This window comes from Rhineura floridana, chromosome 11, assembly GCF_030035675.1.
Source record: "Rhineura floridana isolate rRhiFlo1 chromosome 11, rRhiFlo1.hap2, whole genome shotgun sequence".
NCBI lineage: Eukaryota > Metazoa > Chordata > Lepidosauria > Squamata > Rhineuridae > Rhineura > Rhineura floridana.
The window spans coordinates 1,872,740-1,892,577 of NC_084490.1; the positions used below are offsets into that span (position 1 = coordinate 1,872,740).

The 19,838-nt window shown below is 48.3% G+C and overlaps 1 protein-coding gene across 2 annotated transcripts in view; it reads left to right on the top strand.

Annotated features, from left to right (window-relative positions):
• The window catches only part of EPHB4 (EPH receptor B4), a 41,750-nt gene that overhangs the window by 19,680 nt on the left and 2,232 nt on the right, over nt 1–19,838 (top strand). For both annotated transcript variants that reach the window (XM_061592162.1, XM_061592163.1), the window contains 12 exons: nt 3,729–3,884; nt 4,055–4,384; nt 5,621–5,745; nt 8,789–8,945; nt 9,843–9,945; nt 10,688–10,758; nt 10,970–11,083; nt 12,103–12,350; nt 15,679–15,894; nt 16,590–16,739; nt 17,246–17,439; nt 19,596–19,751. In XM_061592162.1, coding sequence (XP_061448146.1) covers nt 3,729–3,884; nt 4,055–4,384; nt 5,621–5,745; nt 8,789–8,945; nt 9,843–9,945; nt 10,688–10,758; nt 10,970–11,083; nt 12,103–12,350; nt 15,679–15,894; nt 16,590–16,739; nt 17,246–17,439; nt 19,596–19,751 — 2,020 coding nt within the window. The remainder of the gene's footprint in view (nt 1–3,728; nt 3,885–4,054; nt 4,385–5,620; nt 5,746–8,788; nt 8,946–9,842; nt 9,946–10,687; nt 10,759–10,969; nt 11,084–12,102; nt 12,351–15,678; nt 15,895–16,589; nt 16,740–17,245; nt 17,440–19,595; nt 19,752–19,838) is intronic.

Here is a 19,838-nt window from a genome sequence, read left to right on the forward strand (position 1 = left end):
AAGCAAGAGAACTCTTTAATGCAAAGCAAAGGCACAGGCTTGTCAGTTTCACCTTAAAGCAAAGGCACAGGCTGGAAGGTTTATCCATATCCAAGCAAAGCTAGTCAGTTTCACCTTTTAAAAAAGCCTTCCTCAAAAGGAGCTTTGTTCCTGGAGGATTCCTTCACCGGGTATTACTGTGCATGATTCTTCCCCCATCTGCATTCTATCCTCACAACAACCCTGTGGGGTAGGGTAGGCTGAGAGTCAGTGACTTGCCCAGGATCACCCAGTGAGCTTCATGACTGAGTGGGGATTCGAACCCTGGTCTCCCAGGTCCTAATCCAACACTCTAACCACTACACCATCACTGATTCATCATGTCATTGTGCTCACTCTCCTTTTTGCTATACTCAAAAGCCCCAAGCTTAGAAAAAGTTCTCTGGCCCCCTGGTCATTTCGGTTGCCCCTTTCGGCAACCTTTTCCAGCACTACAATATCCTTTTTGAGATGGGAAGCTACAGCTGATTTCAAATAGGGCTACACATGCACTTGGGGGGGGGGAGTCCTGTTTCTTCTCGCAAGATGGGAGATATCCAGCTGTGGCAGGTAGCCCCTTGTCTGTGGGGCAGTGGAATCTGCTCTGGGTTTTGGTCTGAACTAAAGCACCTTGGACAGCTGCTTGAAAGTTCGGCCCAAAACCCGAAGAGGATTCCACTGCCCCATTCACGTGGGCCACCAGCCACCACTGGAGATGGCATTCCTGCATGCCTCTCTTTGAAGGGACCAGGTGTCTGTGTTGGCACTAGGGAATGTCAACCACGTCTGTACTGGAGAGGGACGCGTCTGTTGGCCAAGAAGACCGCTCTGCTTCCTTGCTGTTCTGCGATTCCCTCCCCACAGAGCATCAAATGTTGTAGCCTTTCCTCATGGGAGGGGGTGCTGCATCCTTTTTACCATTTTACCAGCTCTGCCTGGCCATTGTAAACAAGCGTTAAGTGATGCAAAAAAATCTTAATTTCACATGGGGTCTGAGCTGTGGGTGGCTGGCCAGGAACGAGACCTTGGGGTCATAGTGGATAGCTCAATGAAGGTGTCGACGGAGTGTACGGTGTTTATGAAAAAGGCAAATTCCATGCTGGGGATCATTAGGAAAGGTATTGAAAATAAAACTGTTGATATCATAATGCCGACAAGCTTGGAAAAGTTACTTTTTTGAACGACAACTCCCATCAGCCCCAGCCAGCATGGCCACTGGATTGGGCTGATGGGAGTTGTAGTTCAAAAAAGTAACTTTTCCAAGCTCTGAATGCCGTTATACAAATTTATGGTGCGGCTGCACTTGGAATAATGTGCACAGTTCTGGTCACCTCATCTCAAAAAGTATATTGTAGAGTTGGAAAGGGTTCAGAAAAGGGCAACCAGAATGAAGATGCATCTCTTTACCGTGGCCTTTGACACCTGATGAGGTCACATTCAGATCAGATATTCAAAGCACAATACAGTAACTGGATTGCATTAAAAACAGTTTAAAGCAAATTACAGTCACAGGAATTGGGTGGGTCCTAGAAATATGTCATACCCACACCATACCTATAAAGCACATTTAAAGGACTTGACATCCCCCAAAGAATCCTGGAACTGTAGTTTGTCAAGGGTGCTGGAAATTGTAGCTATGTGAGGAGTACAGTACTACAGGTCCCAGGATTCTTTGAGGGGATTTGATGTCCTTTAAATGTGCTTTAAAAGTATGGTGTGGGTGTGACATTTTTCCAGGACCCACCCTATTCCTGTGCTGTAATTTGCTTTAAACTGTTTTTAATTCAGTTCATTTACAGTAATTCAGGTAAGAAACTGAATTAACAACAGCAGCAGCAGCTGTTTCTGTTCTGGAGCTTCCAGCTTCTCAGAGAGAGCTGTCAGGTCTAGTGGCGTGAGAACAAAGTGTTGGGGATGTGATGGTTGCCGCAGAGCGAGCATCAGGAAAAGGCTGTCTCCCTCTCTGTCAGACCTACCTTTGTGTCCCTTCCCTTCTGCAGAGGTGGGTTGGCTTTTTGCAGGCGATCCCACTTGTCTCCCAGGACCCCCCAGGACCCCCTCTCCTTCCCCCCCCAACTTTGCAGCTGCTTCTCTCTCTCTCTCTCTGCCCTTGTCTCGCCTCCCAGTCCGCAGCCGCTGGGAAGGAAGGGTCTTTGAACTCCCAGCCGGAGGAATGCCAAACATTTGGGGGTCAAGGGTAACCAGCGAGCAGGCTGCTGGAGGGGTGGGAGCAAAATGGTGCTAAACAAGGCCTTGGGGTGGGAACGAGACTTAGGGGGCACTGGACAAAAGTTGTTGGGGATGCAAGGGGGGCGCTTCTCAAACATAGCCACTGCTGCAGCTGAACCCATTGTTTACCACTGTGTGCCTTCATTGTGAAACTTTTTTAAAAAACAAAAATCTTCCTGCTCCCCGCCCCCCACTCCAATCTTTTAGCGATAGCAGGCTCGTCTCTTCAGTGCTTTCTGTGAACTAAGGCCAGTAGGAGAAGATATTCCGCTAGTCAGTGGTTATTGAGCATGTGTATCAAGTCCACCTTCTTTCCATTCTGGTTTATTCACACATTTTTTTAGATTGCAAGCCCCTGCAGGCCAGGGACCCACCGAACTTACCTTGGTTGTTCATTTATGTGTTTATTTCATTTCTGAATCACTTCCCACAAAACATCTCAAAGGGATTTCTCAATAAACTTCTTCAACTTGGAAAAGGGCCGAATACGCAGAGGATTCTCTGTCCTTTGATTTAAGTGTTGTGGTATTTTAATGCACGTTTGTTACATATTTTAATTACAGATGTTTTAAGATAGTTTTACTATGTATTTTAATTATGGGTAGCTTTATTTGTACCATTTATTTATGAACCTCCTTGGCATTTCTTCTTGGGATGAAAAGTGTTTAATAATAATAATAATAATAATAATAATAGGGACCAGGATACCTAAAAGACTGTCTTCTCCCTTATATACCCAGTCGATCACTGCGCTCTGCAGGTGAGGGGCTCCTGCAGATACCATCTTATCAGGAGGTCCATCCCGCACAACAAGGGGAGCAAACCCTTAGTGTGGTGTCCCTTCCCCTTTGAAGTTCCCTCCCCTTAAATATTAGGCAGGCACCGTCTCTGTTATCTTTTTGGCCCCTACTGAAGACCTTCCTCTTTCAACAAACCTTTTAAGTAGAACCTTATCCCAGTCTGCATCTGTGCTGGAACTGCTTTTTAAGATATTTTTAAAGCTTTTTTTAAAAAAGATGTTTTTAAAGATGTTTTGTTTTAATATATTTTTAAATACATTTTCTTTTACTATATTTTAAAATCTGTTTTTAAGAAGTCTTAGAGAGTTTTTGTTTGCTGCCCTGGGCTCATTCTGGGAGGAGGGGCAGGATATAAATTTAATAAATAATGAGTTATTATTTTTGTTATTTATTGAAATATGCATGTAAAACTCCAAATCAGCCTTCCCTAATGCAATACCCTCCAGCTATTGCTTTGGACTACAAATCCCATCAGCTGCAGCCAGCACAGCCATAGGATGCGTGGGCTGATGGAAGCATGGCCATGCTGGAGGGGGCTGGTGGGAATTGTAGTCCAAAACGCCTAGAGGGCACCAGATTGGCGAAGAGTGGCATAGAAGCTACATTGGCATGACCCAACAAAGACGTTCTGACGTTCTCTGTGTGTGCCTCTCTCCCCCTCTGTCTCTCTTCCACCCACAGCCTGTGTTGCTGGGATGTTCAAGCCCTCTCAGGGGGAGGGCTCCTGCCAGCCGTGCCCTTCCTTTAGTGTTTCATCCTCCCCGGGGTTGAGCGAGTGTTTGTGTCGTGTCGGGTTCTACCGGAGTGAGAAGGATCCTGTGACAAAGCCGTGTACCAGTAAGTGGTGCCCTCCAGCTTGGGGGTTGGACTTGATGGCCCTATAGGCCCCTTACAATTCTGTGATTCTACAATTCTAAGTCTGGCTTGTAGCAAGGATATCCTGGGGTTGCACGGGTGCTGGAGGGCAGGGGTCCTGAGACTGACCTTTTCCTCTCTGCCCCACTCAGGACCCCCATCTGCACCCCGCAGCATTGTAGCCAAGCTCAATGGCTCAGTGGCAGTCTTAGAGTGGAGCGAACCTCTGGAGAATGGCGGCCGAGACGACGTGGCGTTCCATGTCACCTGCTCCGAGTGCCCGGAACAGCAGCCATGCCGCCTCTGCACCCGCTTGCTCTATGCCCCTCGAGCCCGGGGGCTGGTGGACCGCACTGTCACCGTGGAAGGGCTCCAGCCCTACATCACCTATTCCTTCCAGATCCAGGCCGTCAACGGCGTCTCGGACATGAGCCACAATCCGCCTCAGTCGGAATCCATCAATATTACAACCAACAAGGACGGTGAGTCGTCCTCGAAATAAGCAATGAAATCCAGGCCTCGTCGGAAGTGGTGTGGGCAAACTGTGACTCTGGCACTCAACCAGCACTTTGGATGATGGGAGTTGTAGTCCAGCAGCATTGGAGGTCCCCCCGTTCTAGAACATCAGAAGCATTAAGCATCCTTCCCCAACCTATTCCCCCTCCAGATGTTTTGAACTGCAATTCCCATCAGCCCCTGCAAGCATAGCCATACTCCCATCAGCCCTAGCATCCTACAGCCATGCCAGCTGGAACTGATGGAAGTTGTAGTTCAAAGCATCTGGAGGGCACCAGCTTGGCAAAGGCTGGCCTTGAGATCAGTCTAGTATCCTTCAGTAGCTGACGTTTGCCTCCCTTACTCTCCGCCCCCCCCCAGCAACTGGTATTCTGAGGTAGACTGCATCTGAACATGGAGGTTCCAGTTTGCCATTATGGCTGGGCTGCTGCTAGACTTGTCCGCCATGTATTTAGAAGCCATTGCATCTTGTAGCAGTAAGGTCCATGTATTTAATTTTGTGTCCATCACAAGCCCTTTTGGCAAGCTCTCAAACTGAGGACAGCCTTGTAGAGATGTAGCAGCTTAATCGATAGCACAAAGCCAGAAGAGTGCATCTGCCTGCTGAGGGAACAGTTTAGCTTTTGGACAGAGCTCAGCCCCCTGGGCCTTTTCCCCCCAAATGCTAGAAGTCAATCATAAGGAGACAATACCTTGAAGCATGTGTGGAGTGCCTTTGCTTCCTTATGGGTTGACTGCAGAGGTGGCCGATGGCTCCATGTCTAAGTTACTGAAGCGCCTTGGACAGCTCCTTGAAAGTTCAAACTAAAACCCGGAGCGGATTCCACCGTCCCACTGACATGGGGCCACCGGTCACCACTGGTTGACTATGGCTTATCCACCCTTTGGATCGCTCAGGTGTGCTGGCTGGGGCTGATGGGAGCTGTAGTCCAAAACATCTGGAGGGCATCAGGTTGGTGAAGGCTGGTCTAGGACATTTTGCCAGCGCTCTTGGCCGTTCCATCTTCCCAGTTGCTTGGCTGGTGTCCGCTGAATGCGGGGCCGGTCAGCCAATCCGATCCTTCTGGTCCTGACTGTGAGCGTGGGAAACCATATATGGGGGGTCCCATGGCGTAGGTGTGATCCGCGGAGGTGTTGCCTGCTGTGCCTGGTCTTGGCAAGTAGGCGGCACTTCACACGCAGCCTCCCTTTCTCCCCTGCAGTCCCCCAGCCTGTCTCCAAGATAGAGCAGACCTCTGTCAGCATTAACGGGATGATCTTAGGTTGGCCTCCTGTGCAGCCGCCGACGGGGAACATCTTGGACTACGAAGTCAAGTATTACGAGAAGGTGAGCAGAAGGGGAGGGAGAAGCAAAGCAGGAGTGTGTCTCCCACCCCCCACCCCGGTTATCGTTGCACAGTCGTTGAGATACTCCTCAATCGACTTCTGTGCTTTGCAATCAGGCTTGTAAAAAGGTGGACTTTTCCTTATGGGAAGGTTGTGTTTCCAGTCCAGGAATCAGAAATGGCAAAGATTCTTCTGGACTGATACTATTATTTATTTGTACATATATATCTCGCCTTTCCTCCAAGGAGCTCAAGATCCTTTTTTTTGGCAATGCACTTATATGACATCACAAGCTTGTCTACATCCTAGATGGATGTGTGTAAACTGTGTGTGTGTGTGTCTGTATCTGTGTTAAGCACGTGCTTGTGTGTGTGTTTCTCTGAGTGTGTGTGTGTGTGCTCCCTTATGGATCTCGCCCCACCCACGGCTAGAATATACCCCCCAAAGGCTTTCCATCAAGGTAATGCAGCCCTTGGAGTGAAAAGGGTTCAATACCCTTGAACTGAATGTTGTGTCCTCGACAGAGCTTGGAAAAGTTACTTTTTTTGAACTACAACTCCCATCAGCCCTAGGCAGCATGGCCACTGGATTGGGTTGATGGGAGTTGTAGTTCAAAAAAGTAACTTCTCCAAGCTGTGGTCCTAGAGATTTCAGTGGTGGACTTCTGAATACATACCTTTAAAAGCTCAAACGATTGTTGAGTCGAATTAAATATTTAGTTTTCCTTTCTGTACAGGTGCAAAGTACCCCTCTATGTGATGGTGAATATGAAACTAGGTCAGGTGGGAGTAGTTATTCTGGATTAATTAATCCTGATTAAAAGGGAATGTTTAGGCATGTGTGGCAGCAGAAAGTCAAGATTATAATCCAGCCTACAGCCTGAGAACTCTAAAATGGAGATTTCAGGGCTAAACCGCAAGTTTTCCAAAGGCTTGAACCCTTGCTATCCCCACCACCATTTCCCCAGCTGCAGAATGTTATAACAGACGCATTCCATCGAGCTGCTGATCATATGTTATGGGGAAAAAACCAGAAAAACAAAAGGAGCCCATTGCAGGCTGACGCATAACATGGCGGGGCTTATCAGAACAGCACCAGGTGCAACAGCATTGCAAGTGACTGTTGCAAACTCTTCTCTTTGAGTTGAAAGGGGAGCGCATGATGCTTTGAAGGGCAGACCTGACAGATGCTTCCTGAGAGAGCTTGGAAGATTACTTTTAAAAAGTAATACATTAAAATTACTGTTACGTGGCCCTAATAAATTACCATTAAAATTACAATTGTTCTGAAAGGAATTGATTATTTTGCCTTTACTCAAAAGTAATCACTACAATTACATTTGTTACTTTTAAAAAAAATGCCTACAAGGTGCTGGCCTTGGCTGCTGCACATCTAAGTAGCCTAAAACAACATTAAAAATAAACACACACGTACAGAGGTAGTAGAATAATTCTTTTTATCCATAAGATAGCAGTGGTGGTTTCTCCAATGGTAAGGGAGGTGGGGAGGGAGGCAGAGGCCACTACTCATATCTTTGCACATCAAACAAATGCAACCCCCCCCCTCAGCCAGCAAGCATAATCTCTCTCACTTAACCACCTCCCGGACCCTGCCCTGCCACCAACTAAGGGACTCTCACCCAAGCAAACATTTTCCCTGAGATGCAAAAAAGTTAAAACCCTGCAAATGCAGCAAAGTAGCCAGGGAGGGTGGAAGAGGCCACTTTCTATGCCAAGTGCAAACACAGTATTCACATACACGTTATCTTCTCTCACCTCCATAGTTCTTTAAAACAATTGTTTTCTCCACTCCACCCCATCTCACTCTCCACTTCCTCCCTCGTATTTATTTATTTATTTATGTATTAAATTTATTAGTCGCCCGTCTGGCTGGCTGTCCAGCCACTCTGGGCGACGTACAGAATAAAAACATACAAATACATTAAAACATTAAAAATCTCAACAATAATAATAAAACCTAACCCACCCCAAAAGCCTGCCTGAAGGGCCAGGTCTTCAAGGCTCGGAGGAAGTTCATCATAGAGGGGGCATGACGGAGAGCGTTTGGGAGGGAATTCCACAGGGTGGGAGCCACAATAGAAAAAGCCCTCTCCCTAGTTCTCACCAGTCTAGCTGTTTTAACTGGTGGGATAGAGAGAAGGCCTTTTGAGGCTGATCTTGTTGAGCGGCGTCCCTGACGATGCTGGAGGTGCTCCTTCAGATAGACTGGGCCGAAACCGTATAGGGTTTTAAAGGTCAGAACCAACACCTTGAATTGCGCCCAGTAAGCAACTGGTAACCAGTGCAACTCCTTCAGCACTGGAGTGATGTGATCTCGCCGGTGGCTGCCTTTAATCAGGCGAGCCCCCGCGTTCTGTACCAGTTGCAGCTTCCGGACCGTTTTCAAGGGTAACCTCACATAGAGCGCATTACAGTAGTCTAGGCGAGAGGAGACCAGGGCATGTACCACAGATGGGAGCAGATGGTTGGGAAGGTAGGGGCACAGCCTCCGTATCAGATGGAGTTGATACAGCGCCGCCCGGCTCACAGCCGAGACCTGAGCCTCCATGGACAGCTGGGAGTCGTAGCTTCCTAAACACCCACAGAGCAGGAGGGAGGATGCTGCGCAAAAGCTCAGTTTGAGGCACATGATTTTCATCCATGGATCAGAGGAGGAGAAGACTTCCCCCAGTAACGCCCAAAATTAATACTGGGAACATTACCATTACTCCTCAAAAGTAATAAAATTACTCCTGATTCTGTTACAATCAAAATGTAAAGAAATTATCCACTCATTCCCTAAAAAAGTAATAAATTACAAGTAATTCATTTTTTGTAACTAATTGCTTCCAAACTCTGCTTTATGTCAACACTTCAAAACAACTCATGGGCAAAAGGGGTCACCTTTGGGGACGTGAGTTCCTAAAGGTCAATGTAGAGTTGGGGATGTTGGAAACATGGGGGTCTTCTGGGGGCTTTACTCTGTGTCCTGTGGAGAGTTGGAACAGGAGCAGGAAGTGACTCCCCATCCCCTTCCTCATGCAGGGTGTCGGAGGGCCCATGTTCGTGAAGACTTCAGAGAACCGGGTGATCCTGAACGGGTTGCGTCGGGGAGCGATGTACGGGGTTCAAGTCCGTGCTCGCTCGGAGGCTGGGTACGGAGGTTTTGGGCCTGAAAAGGCCTTCCAAACCCAGGGAGCTGGTGAGTAAAAGATCTTTCATGCAAATGTTATGCTTTCACATTTCTTTCATGCCAGCACCTAGCACTTGATGGTAGAGCAGCCTTTGCCAATGTGGTGCCCTCCAGATGCTTTGGGCTGGAACTCCTAACAGCCCCAACAAGCAGAGCAGGTTGCTGAGGGTTCTGATCCAAAACACCTAGAGTGCATCAGGTTGGCAACTGCTGCTGTGGAGAATGTGGAAGCGATGCATGCCCTTCTCATCCAGTCTTGGATCCAATCTGCACTACACATGTAAAGCAGTATTTTACCACTTTAAACCATCATGGCTTCCCCCAAAGAATCCTGGGAACTAGTTTGTTCAGGGTGCTGAGAGTCATTGGAACTATTCCATCCTCACAGAGCCAGAGTGGTTTAGCAATCAATCCCTCTTCTAATTCTTTCTAAATAAAGCTAATGCACTTGATATACACAGGAAGGTAAGGAAAAATAACATCTCCCTGCTTCTCCCAATTATTTTCCAGATAAAGAAAAGCGATATTTGTGAAATTAAAATTAATTAAAAAAAAAAATCTTGACGACCCATTACAGAGCTGAAAAGGGATAAAATAGCTTCCTCTTCTGACATGATCTATGTAGTTTTTTTTTTTTTTTTACGTTTGTAGAAATGAAAAGAAAAAATCATACTGAAAAAGAGAAAGCATTTCATAGGATAGTTTGAATAAATGGGAATAAAATGGGAAAGGGAGTCTTTTTCCTCCATTCACTCATACTTAAGTTTTTTGCTTTTATTGGCCTTTCTGATACTTGACTTTGAAATCTCAACCTGATTCTTGCCTTATCCGCTCCCATAATGCCTTGCTGCTTTCTCGCCAACTCACGATGCATGCCATCTCATTCTCTCTCTCTATTCGCTACAGAGTCAGGAAGCAGCACAGAGAAGCTGGCGCTCATTGTGGGCACAGCAGCCTTGGGGGGACTCCTGGTCCTGGCGGTAGTCGTCGTAGCCATCGTCTGCCTCCGGTGAGACACCACACCCCAAAACTGAGAGGTGGGAAGGGCCAAATGAATGCGGGAGGAGCTGAGATGGCAATTGTACAAGAACTCTCCCAGAGAGAGAGAGAAGTAGGAGGGGCTAAATGAACAGTGGGAGGAGCTGAGATGGCAGGAGGAAGATCCCAAGTGGGGCAGGTGGACTGAAGCACTGCCATGCTGGCTGGGGCTTTGGGAATTGTAGTCCAAAACATCTGGAAGGCACTGTTTATTATTTATTTATTACATTTATATCCCACTCTTCTTCCCAGAAGGAACTCAGGATGGGGAAGGTTGAGCTAGGTAGAGGCAAGAGAGAGAGAATGATACGTGGGAGAATAAGATAGGCTAAAATGGCAGTGAGAGGCACTTGGTGGATTTAGGGCAGGGGTCGCCAACAAGGTGCCCTCCAGAGGTTGTTAGGCTGCAGCTCTCATCATCTCTGACCATTGAGGCCATCCTACCTGGGGCAGATGGGAGATGGAGTCCAACAACCTCAGGAGGGCACCATGTTGGCTACCCCTGCTTTGGAGGATTTGGAATTATTTGACAGAATATAGGGTAGGAATAGCTAAGGAGATCGAGGCGTGGAGTTAAGGAAATGTGAAGAGTGATTGACACGTCCCCTTAGAATGCACCCATGGCAGTGGGAGGAGCTAAAAGGAGGGGCAGTGGGCGGAGCTGGAAGCAATCCAGTTGGCTTAGACATGATCTTCTTGCCTCCCCGCAACAGCCGTCAGAGTTCCTCCAGGACACGGGAGGCGGAATACTCAGACAAGCCTGGACAGTACCTGATTGGACACGGTGAGTGCATAAAAGAGGGCACGGTGCTGGTGTCAGTGGGAGGAGCCTAGAGAATAATTGTGGGAGGAGCCTAGGAGGCTAGAGAGGGTGTGATATACTTTGACCTGGCAGAAGGGTCTGTAAGGTTTGATGGGTGAGGCTTAGTTGTGTCTTCCTGTCATCCCTGAAAGGGATCTTTTGTCAATGGCTTCACCTTTCCACCCCTGTGCAGGCACCAAGGTCTACATTGATCCTTTCACCTATGAGGATCCCAACGAGGCTGTGCGCGAATTTGCCAAAGAGATCGACGTCTCGTACGTCAAAATCGAAGAGGTCATTGGCGCAGGTAAGGGCCAAGACCTTCTATGGGCCAGCACCCGCTGGGGGTCTCCCTCACCATCATCGCCGGCTCATCTGGGTGCCACTTTTCCACAAAATTGTGCCCAAGGTATCAAATAATAAGTATAGCAATTCAAAAAACACTGGAAACAATTATAACTCATAATATCAATAAGTCCCGAAAAAATATACATGCAGTGTTGTGTAAAACAATACACAATAAGTTAGCCTGATTAAATAACTAAAACTAAACAGGAGAGAAAATAATACTGATGCAAAATAGAATAGTAATGTGCAAAACAGCACCATTGTCCATCTCTCCATCCATGTTCAAATCTCTGTGGAAAGCGACTCCTGTAAGCAGGTCAGCTGAACGAACCTCAGGTGCCGTGTTAGGCTTCATCTGCACTATGCATTTAAAGCAGTGTCATGCCACTTTACACAGCCATGGCTGACCCTGCAAAGGATCCTGGGAACTGTAGTTTGTTAAGGATCCTGAGAGTTGTTAGGAGACCCCTCACAGAGCTGTAGTTTCCAGAGTTCCCTGGGCAGAGAGATTGATTGTCAAACCATTCTGGGAATTGTGGCTCTGAGAAGGGAATAGGGGGTCTCCTAACAACTCTCAGGATCCTTAACAAACTACAGTTCCCAGGACTCTTTGGGGGGAAGAGCTTGGACAAGTTACTTTTTTTGAACTACAACTCCCATCAGCCCCAGCCAGCGTGGCCACTAGATTGGGCTGATGGGAGTTGTAGTTCAAAAAAGTAACTTGTCCAAGCTCTGGGGAAGCCATGACTGTTCAAGTGGTTTAGAAGTGCTTTAAAGGCATAGTGTAGATGTTTCTCAGCTGAAAGGGGCCCAGTGTTGGGACCCAGGTGTCCTGCTGTCATCTTGTGTCTCTTCCCCTTGAAAGTGCCCTACAGGGCACTGTGATCCGATTAAAAACCAGCCCTGATTATCCCGTTTCCTTACAGCCTCCTTCGCTGAGTTTCTTCTCCCTCCTCTCCTGACTTCTGCCTCCCGCAGGTGAGTTTGGAGAGGTCTGCCGCGGCCTTCTGAAGGTGCCTGGGAAGAAAGAGGTCTACGTGGCCATCAAGACGCTGAAAGGGGGTTACACAGAGAAGCAGCGGCGCGAATTCCTCAGCGAGGCCAGCATCATGGGGCAGTTTGAGCACCCCAACATCATCCGACTGGATGGCGTCATAACCAACAGCGTCCCTGTCATGATCATCACGGAATTCATGGAGAATGGGGCCCTCGACTCCTTCCTCCGGGTAAGGAAAGGGAATGGCGGTCCAACGGAGCACAGGAACTAGTGAACTGCAGCCTGCCCTTAACCTTTGCTCCTTAAGCATGAGCTGAACAGAGGCTTTCTTGCTGATGGAATTTGTCAAAGTATTGGCTGCGCATGATGCAAAAAACTAGTCCAATATTTCAAGATGAAACCAGTCCGGTCAGTGTGGACCGTACTGGGGTAGATGGGCAGTGGATCTGACTCTGCATGACACAGCTTCCGATTTAATCAGCCCTCTGTTCAGAGCCAGGAGGACTTTGTTTGTAGGGGAGGGGCCACAGCTCAGTGGTAGAGTTTTGAATGTAGAAGGTCCCTAGTCTTCCTATTTTATTATTTAATTACGCTTTAAACCGCCCTATAGCAACGAGCTCTCAGGGCAGTGTACAGCAAGATAAAACCACATTTAAAAACGAACAAGTGTGGAGTACAACATACAATATAAAACATATTTAAAAACAAAATTAGAATACAAATTAAAATAAAAATACAATTACAGTTAAATTTAAAATAAAATTAAATTTAAGCTTAAAATGCCTGGGTGAAGAGGTAGGTTTTTACCTGGCGCCGAAAAGATAACAAAGAAGGCGCCAGGCGTATCTCATCTGGGAGGGCATTCCATAATTCGGGGGCCGCCACTGAAAAGGCCCTAGAATTGTTGTTCTCCGGGCCTCCCTATGAGTTGGGACCCGGAGAAGGGCCTTAGATGTCGAGCGCAGTGAACGGGTAGGTACATAGCGAGAGAGGCGTTCCATCAGATATTGCGGTCCAATGCCGTTAAGGGCTTTATAGGTAAGAACCAACACTTTGAATCTGGCCCGGAAACATATTGGAAGCCAGTGCAGTTGGGCCAGAATAGGTGTTATATGGTCGAATTTCTTCGTCCCAGTAAGAACTCTGGCCGCAGCATTCTGCACTAGCTGAAGTTTCCGAATCGTCTTCAAAGGTAACCCTACGTAGAGTGCATTACAGTAATCCAATCTAGAGGTTACCAGAGCGTGAATAACTGAGGCGAGGTTCTCCCTGTCCAGATAGGGTCATAGTTGGGCTACCAGCCGAAGCTGGTAGAACGCATTCCGTGCCACCGAGGCTACCTGAGCCTCAAGTGACAGGAGCGGATCTAATAAGACCCCCAAACTACGGACCTGCTCCTTTAGGGGGAGTGTAACCCCATCCAGAGCAGGTCTGACATCAACCACCTGGGCAGAGTACCCCCCCACCAACAGCATCTCAGTCTTGTCAGGATTGAGTTTCAGTTTATTAGCTCTCATCCAGTCCATTATCGTGGCCAGGCAGCGGTTCAGTACATTGACAGCCTCACCTGAGGAAGATGAAAAGGAGAAGTAGAGTTGCATATCATCAGCATATTGCTGAAAACGCACTCCAAAACTCCTGATGACCTCACCCAGCGGCTTCATATAGATATTAAAGAGCATGGGGGACAGAACTGAACCCTGCGGGACCCCATATTGGAGTACCCAGGGACTTGAGTAATGCTCCCCAAGCATCACCTTCTGGAGGCGATTCCCAAGATAGGAGTGCAGCCACTGCCAAGCAGTGCCTCCAATTCCTAAGTCCGTGAGTTGCCCCAGAAGGATACCATGGTCGATGGTATCAAAAGCCGCCGAGAGATCAAGGAGAACCAACAGAGTTACACTCCCTCTGTCTTTCTCCCGACAGAGGTCATCATACAGGGCCGTTTCTGTACCAAACCCCGGCCGAAAGCCCGATTGAAATGGGTCCAGATAATCAGTTTCATCCAAGAGAGCCTGGAGTTGGAGCCTGTTCCTTCCTATATTCCACATCACCTTCCCCTCCCCTTGGTATTTTATTTGTCTGGTCCCCCTCCAGATTATCTTGGTGGGGAGAGGATGGGGTAATTGTTTTGTGATGCTTCTCTTAGCTGCTGGTTTTAGAAGGCTACAGATGGGGGGGCACCATGATTTGACGAAAACGGAGGGGCCTTCTCTGTTGTGGATCTCCACTTACAGAATTCTCTCCACAAGGAGGCCCACCTGGTGCCTACACAGATATATATTTTTGGCACCAGGCAGAAGAAGATTTAACAAAGCCCTGCAGGTGGATCAGGCCAAAAGGGACCCCAACCCCCGGCATCTAGTCCAGCATCCTGTTCTCACAGTGGCCAGCAAGTTGCCCCAAAGGGAAGTCCACAAGCAGATCATGAGCGCAGTTTATTTTTATACAGTTAACCAAAATGAAAGTCCTTTAAGTCGTTGACAATGTGCAGTCTAAAGTGAATAGCATGTGTTTTGAACTCGCTTATTGGTTTTTATGGGTTTTAATTGTTTAAATTTGTATACTTCTTTTTAATGTTCTTAATTGTTGTAAACCGCCCAGAGAGCTTCAGCTATGAGGCTGTATATAAATGCAATAAATAAATAAATAAATATTAAAATACCAATAAAAAAGAAACAATCAAAACAAGTTGCATAAAACATTTTTTAATATAAAATACAATCAGTAATTGGAAACATTTACACTTACTAAAATCAAATGTCAAAATCACATGCCTGGATAGACTTGCTGGAACAAAAAGTTCTTTTAGCAGGTGCCAAATGCAATACGGTAAAGCTGCCTGCCTGCTGTCCCGAGGCAAACACTGCCAAAGTATAGGTGCTGCCACACTAAAGGGTCAATTTCTTGCAAACATGGAATTGACATACTTTATTTTATTTTAGCATTTAGAACCCCTGAACTTGGTGGCTTATAGCCATCATGACTAGTAGCCATTGATAGCTGCCTTCTCCTCCATGAATTTGTCTGATCCCCTTTTAAGGCCATCAAGAGTTGGTGGCTATCTCTGTATCTTGTGATGGTGAATTCCATAAGTTCACTTTGCACTTTTCGAAGAAGCAACTTCTTTTAACAGTCCTGTGCTGTGGAGGAGCCTATCTGAAACCAGCTGTTAGGACCCTGGCTCTCTTCTGTGCTTAGTTTAGACTGAAGGTGAGTCTGGAATGTGATTGGCACGTAAATGTCTTAGAAATCAACATGTGTATTCTGGGTTGTTCGTTCCCTGCTTCCGCTTAATTACTTAGTGCAGCCTTCCCCGCCTGGGGGCCCTCCAGATGTTTTGGACTACAACTCCCATCAGCCGGGGGCTGATGGGAATTGTAGTCCAAAACATCTGGAGGGCCCCCGGGCAGGGAAGGCTGACTCAGTACCTTCTCTCAGTACCTTCTCTCAATAAACACTGAAGTTTTTGCTACGTGGCTCTTAGAAGAAGGAACGACTTGACTTTGCCATCCCGTAGCCATAACTCAGCCGCCTTTCCTGTTACTTTTCTGCAGTTGAATGATAGTCAGTTCACACCCATCCAGCTTGTGGGGATGCTCCGGGGCATCGCGTCAGGCATGCGCTACCTCTCCGACATGAGTTATGTGCACCGAGATTTGGCAGCCCGGAACATCCTGGTCAACAGCAACCTGGTCTGCAAAGTCTCTGATTTTGGACTGTCTCGCTTCCTCGAAGAGAATTCGTCTGACCCCACCTACACCAGCTCCCTGGTACGCACACCTGCTCTGTCTGTCTCCTGTCTCTTCCTGACATTGTTTAGTTCTGTTTCAAGTTTGTCACCTCTTTAGTTGCTTGAATTAGCAAGCGGCCCCAGTGCTAAAAAACCGGGCAGGCCCAAACAGATGTGTCCGGGCAGAGAAGCCTGGGGGAGGATGGGTTCTGTGATCCGGAACTCCTGGGAGAATAACAAAGTCTCCTGGTTAGATCAGGAGGCTCTGAGACCAGACGTCTGGCTTTCCTGGGAGAAGGGGAGTCTGGAGCAATGGGCTGGAAGCCTGGGCTCAAGTAAGAATGTAAGGTGAGCCCAAATGTTGGGTCAGACCAAAGGGGACCCACCTAGTCCTCCAGCACCCTGTTTTCCACAGCAACCAACCAGATGACCACAATCAGGACATGTGCAATATCTTTTCCCTTTTCGGTATTCTGTTAGACTGCCCCTGACCATGGAGGTTACATTAAACTATGGCTAACAGCCATTGATAAGCCTCTCCCCTTCCCAGGTGGCTTTGTCAAATTCCCTTTTCAAGCTGTCTTGAGAGTGGCGGTGCCACATCTTGTATCTTTGGAGGAAGGTGGTATACAGGGTATATAGTATACAGGGAGGCAAATCGAGGCCTGGCTTTGGGGAATATTGAAAGCTTCATATGTGCTCCCTTCCTGGTTGATTCACCCAATCTCTCCTCAGGGCGGAAAGATCCCGATACGGTGGACGGCCCCAGAAGCCATCGCCTTCCGCAAATTCACCTCCGCCAGCGACGTCTGGAGTTATGGCATCGTGATGTGGGAAGTGATGTCATTTGGAGAGAGGCCATACTGGGACATGTCCAACCAGGATGTAAGGGCCATCCTCTGCCGGGTCCCTTTAGACTGAACACCCTTCCCCAACCTGGCGCCGTCCAATTGTTTTTAAGACTACAACTCCCATCAGCCCTAGCCAGTCCAGCTATGCTCCCATTAGCCCACATGTCATATGACTTGGCTGGCTGGGGCTGATGGGAGCTGTAGTCTGAAACATCTGGAGGGCACCAGGCTGGCTTAAATGTTTGTTCTGTTCCAGTGTCTGAGAAATGGGTACCAATTTTCCATAGACACTTCCACTGCTTTTGAACCCGCTTTGATAATATGTCTACTTTACACAAGTGACCTCTGCCAGTGTTTTCTGTGCCCACAGTCTTATTTTCTGATGAGCCTTCCCCTCCCACCTCCAAACCCCAAATTCTGAATTCTGAGTGGTCCATGCCCTAGAGAGGAAAGGTCTCCCCCTCCACCCGGCCCAGAGGCAGCTGTGGTCTGGAGTTCCACCCAATGATCGATCGCTGCGTTCTCCTCTTATTTCCCCAGGTGATAAATGCTATTGAGCAAGACTACCGGCTACCGCCGCCTACTGAATGCCCCACGTCGCTGCACCAGCTGATGCTTGACTGCTGGCAGAAAGACCGGAACGCTCGGCCCCGCTTTGCTCAAATTGTCAACTCTTTGGACAAGCTCATCCGGAACCCAGCCAGCCTTAAGATCGTCTCACGGGGGAATGGAGGGTGAGTTGAGACACCCCTGCCATTCTCCCCTGCAAGGCCTGGCCTTGGAAATGTGGGGGTGCCAAAGGGCTTGTTGACATGTTCAAATGTCAGAGGTGGCTATCCCAGAGTAATTGACCCAGAGATGACGATGCAGCCTTTCTTTATGCCTGTTTTCCCCCCAGCAGTCTGATCATCAGAAAACACGTACTTCCTTACTTTAAAAATTGCAGGCTGTGCTACCTAGGAAGGCTGGCTTTTAGTGAGTTTAGGGTTAAGACTTCTCTGTCCTCAGGAGACCCAGGCAGAACTGAATCGTACAGAGTGCCAACGGTGCTCCTCTCAGAGCAGATAATTCTGATGGGTTGGGAGTAATTGAATAATCCCATCACAGGCAACGTGGAAGCAGGACAGAATCCCCTACTGCATCTCCCACCAGAGGCTGACTGGGAAGAGATTAAGCCCAAACGGCAAACCACGAGAGAGAGAGCGGGCATATTCCTCTCTGCGTGGCCACTTCAGGCTCACTGAAGGTGATGAACATAGAGCAAAGTACAGATGAGAAAACGTTATTAAAACATAAAAACTGACAAGAATCCAAACTTGGGGAGGCTTGGGAGAAAAGAGAGGCTTTCAATCAGTGGCAGCTGGTGACTCCATGTCATTGGACCTTGAAAGTTGGGACTAAAACCCGGAATGGATTCCACTGGCCCACTGACATGGAGCCACCAGCTGCCATTGTTGTCAACATTTTTTGAAAACATCATGTCGGGGCTTGCTTCACTTCTGAAGAAAAACAATTCCAGAGAGCTGGTGCCACAACCCTTCATCGCAGCCGCTTGTGGCTCCATCAACAGACTTCCATCCACAGCCCTTCAGTGACCAGGGTGGGCTGCAGAGGAAGAGGCGGCTTCTCAGATACCCTCTTCCAGAGCTGCATTGGGCTTTATACTCCAGAAGCAAAACCTCGAATCTTCACTCACTGCTAAATAGGCAGCCAGTGGGAATTGCTGGTCTGTGTGTACTCAGTATGTTTCTGCCTAGAGTTATGGGGTTGCTGCTGGGGGAGGCGCTCTTGAAACGATCCCTGCCGAAATCCCTGGAGAACAGCGAGGTCTGCCTTGATTGCATGGGAAGAGGAAAGTCTCAGGGACCTGGGCGATGGAGTGATGGTCAGCCTGAGATGCTCTGCTTGAATTGGGGACACAGGGGACCCTCACAGGGGACCTTCCTGTGAGTAGCCCCATGGGTGGGGAGGACTGCCCCCCTCCCAGCAGGCTGGAAATTGCAGGGAAGGCATGATGACATCATTTCTGGCATTTGTTCCAACGCAGAAGGCTCTAGATAAACATCCCTCTGAGATCATTCATGCTGTGGAGTCTTCCATTTGGAGAGCGGGCTGCACACTGGGAATAGATCCCAGATTCCACACAATCATCCCTTCTGACCCTGCTCTTCTTCCAGAAGGCCTCTACAGAGTTCCTGTACTAATGAAATTGGATCCCATTTGTCTTCCGCAGAACCCAGGAGTCCTAGTTGTCTATCGCACACGTACGATTGATCCCCTTTTCTGGAGAAGTTAGGAGTCTTGGACTTCAGTTCTCCTGCACTCACACATTTGCTGATTAGATGCCATTCCTCCCCCAGAAGAATTTTAGGGCCCATTTTTCTGCAGAAAACTACTGGGCTTCACCTTGTTCTTCCAGAGAATCCAGGAGTCACTGGCTGGCCAGCCGTGCTAGCTTTTGGGCTATAGACTTGTTCTAGAGAGGACCCATCTTCTGTTAGCTCAGTGTGCTAGATTAGGTGTGGGGGAGCCTTTGGCCCTCTAGACCTTTCTGAACTACAACTCCCATCATCCCTGGCCATTGGCCATGTTTGCTAGGGCTGATGGGAGCTGTAGTTCAGCAACATCTGGAGGGGCAAAGGTTCCCCACGCCTGCGCTAGATCTTATCTCCTCTCCCCGAGAACCTGCTGTAAGCCCGACTGTTTCGTTTCAGAGGTCCCAGGAGCCCTGACTGCCCACGTGTTCCCACACAATTGGGGAAGGGTTGTGGCTCAGTGGCAGGACATCTGCATGCAGAAGAACCCAGACTCAATCTGTGCCATCTCCAGGCCTGCACCCCATAACCCTAGTGAAGCCGCTGTTGTCCTCTCTCCCCCTTTCCTCACTCAGGCCATCCCACCCACTCCTGGACCAGCGCCTCCCGCACTGTTCCTCCTTCGCATCTGTAGGCGACTGGCTCCGCGCCATCAAAATGGGCCGCTACGAAGAGAGTTTTGCCAGTGCTGGATTCAGCTCCTTCGAACTGGTCAGCCAGCTCACCACCGAGTGAGTGAGCAAGTGTGCGACTCTTTTTTTGGCGGGGGGACCGGGAGGCTGTGGCTGTAGCTGGGGGTGGGGGCAAGGAGGAAAGGA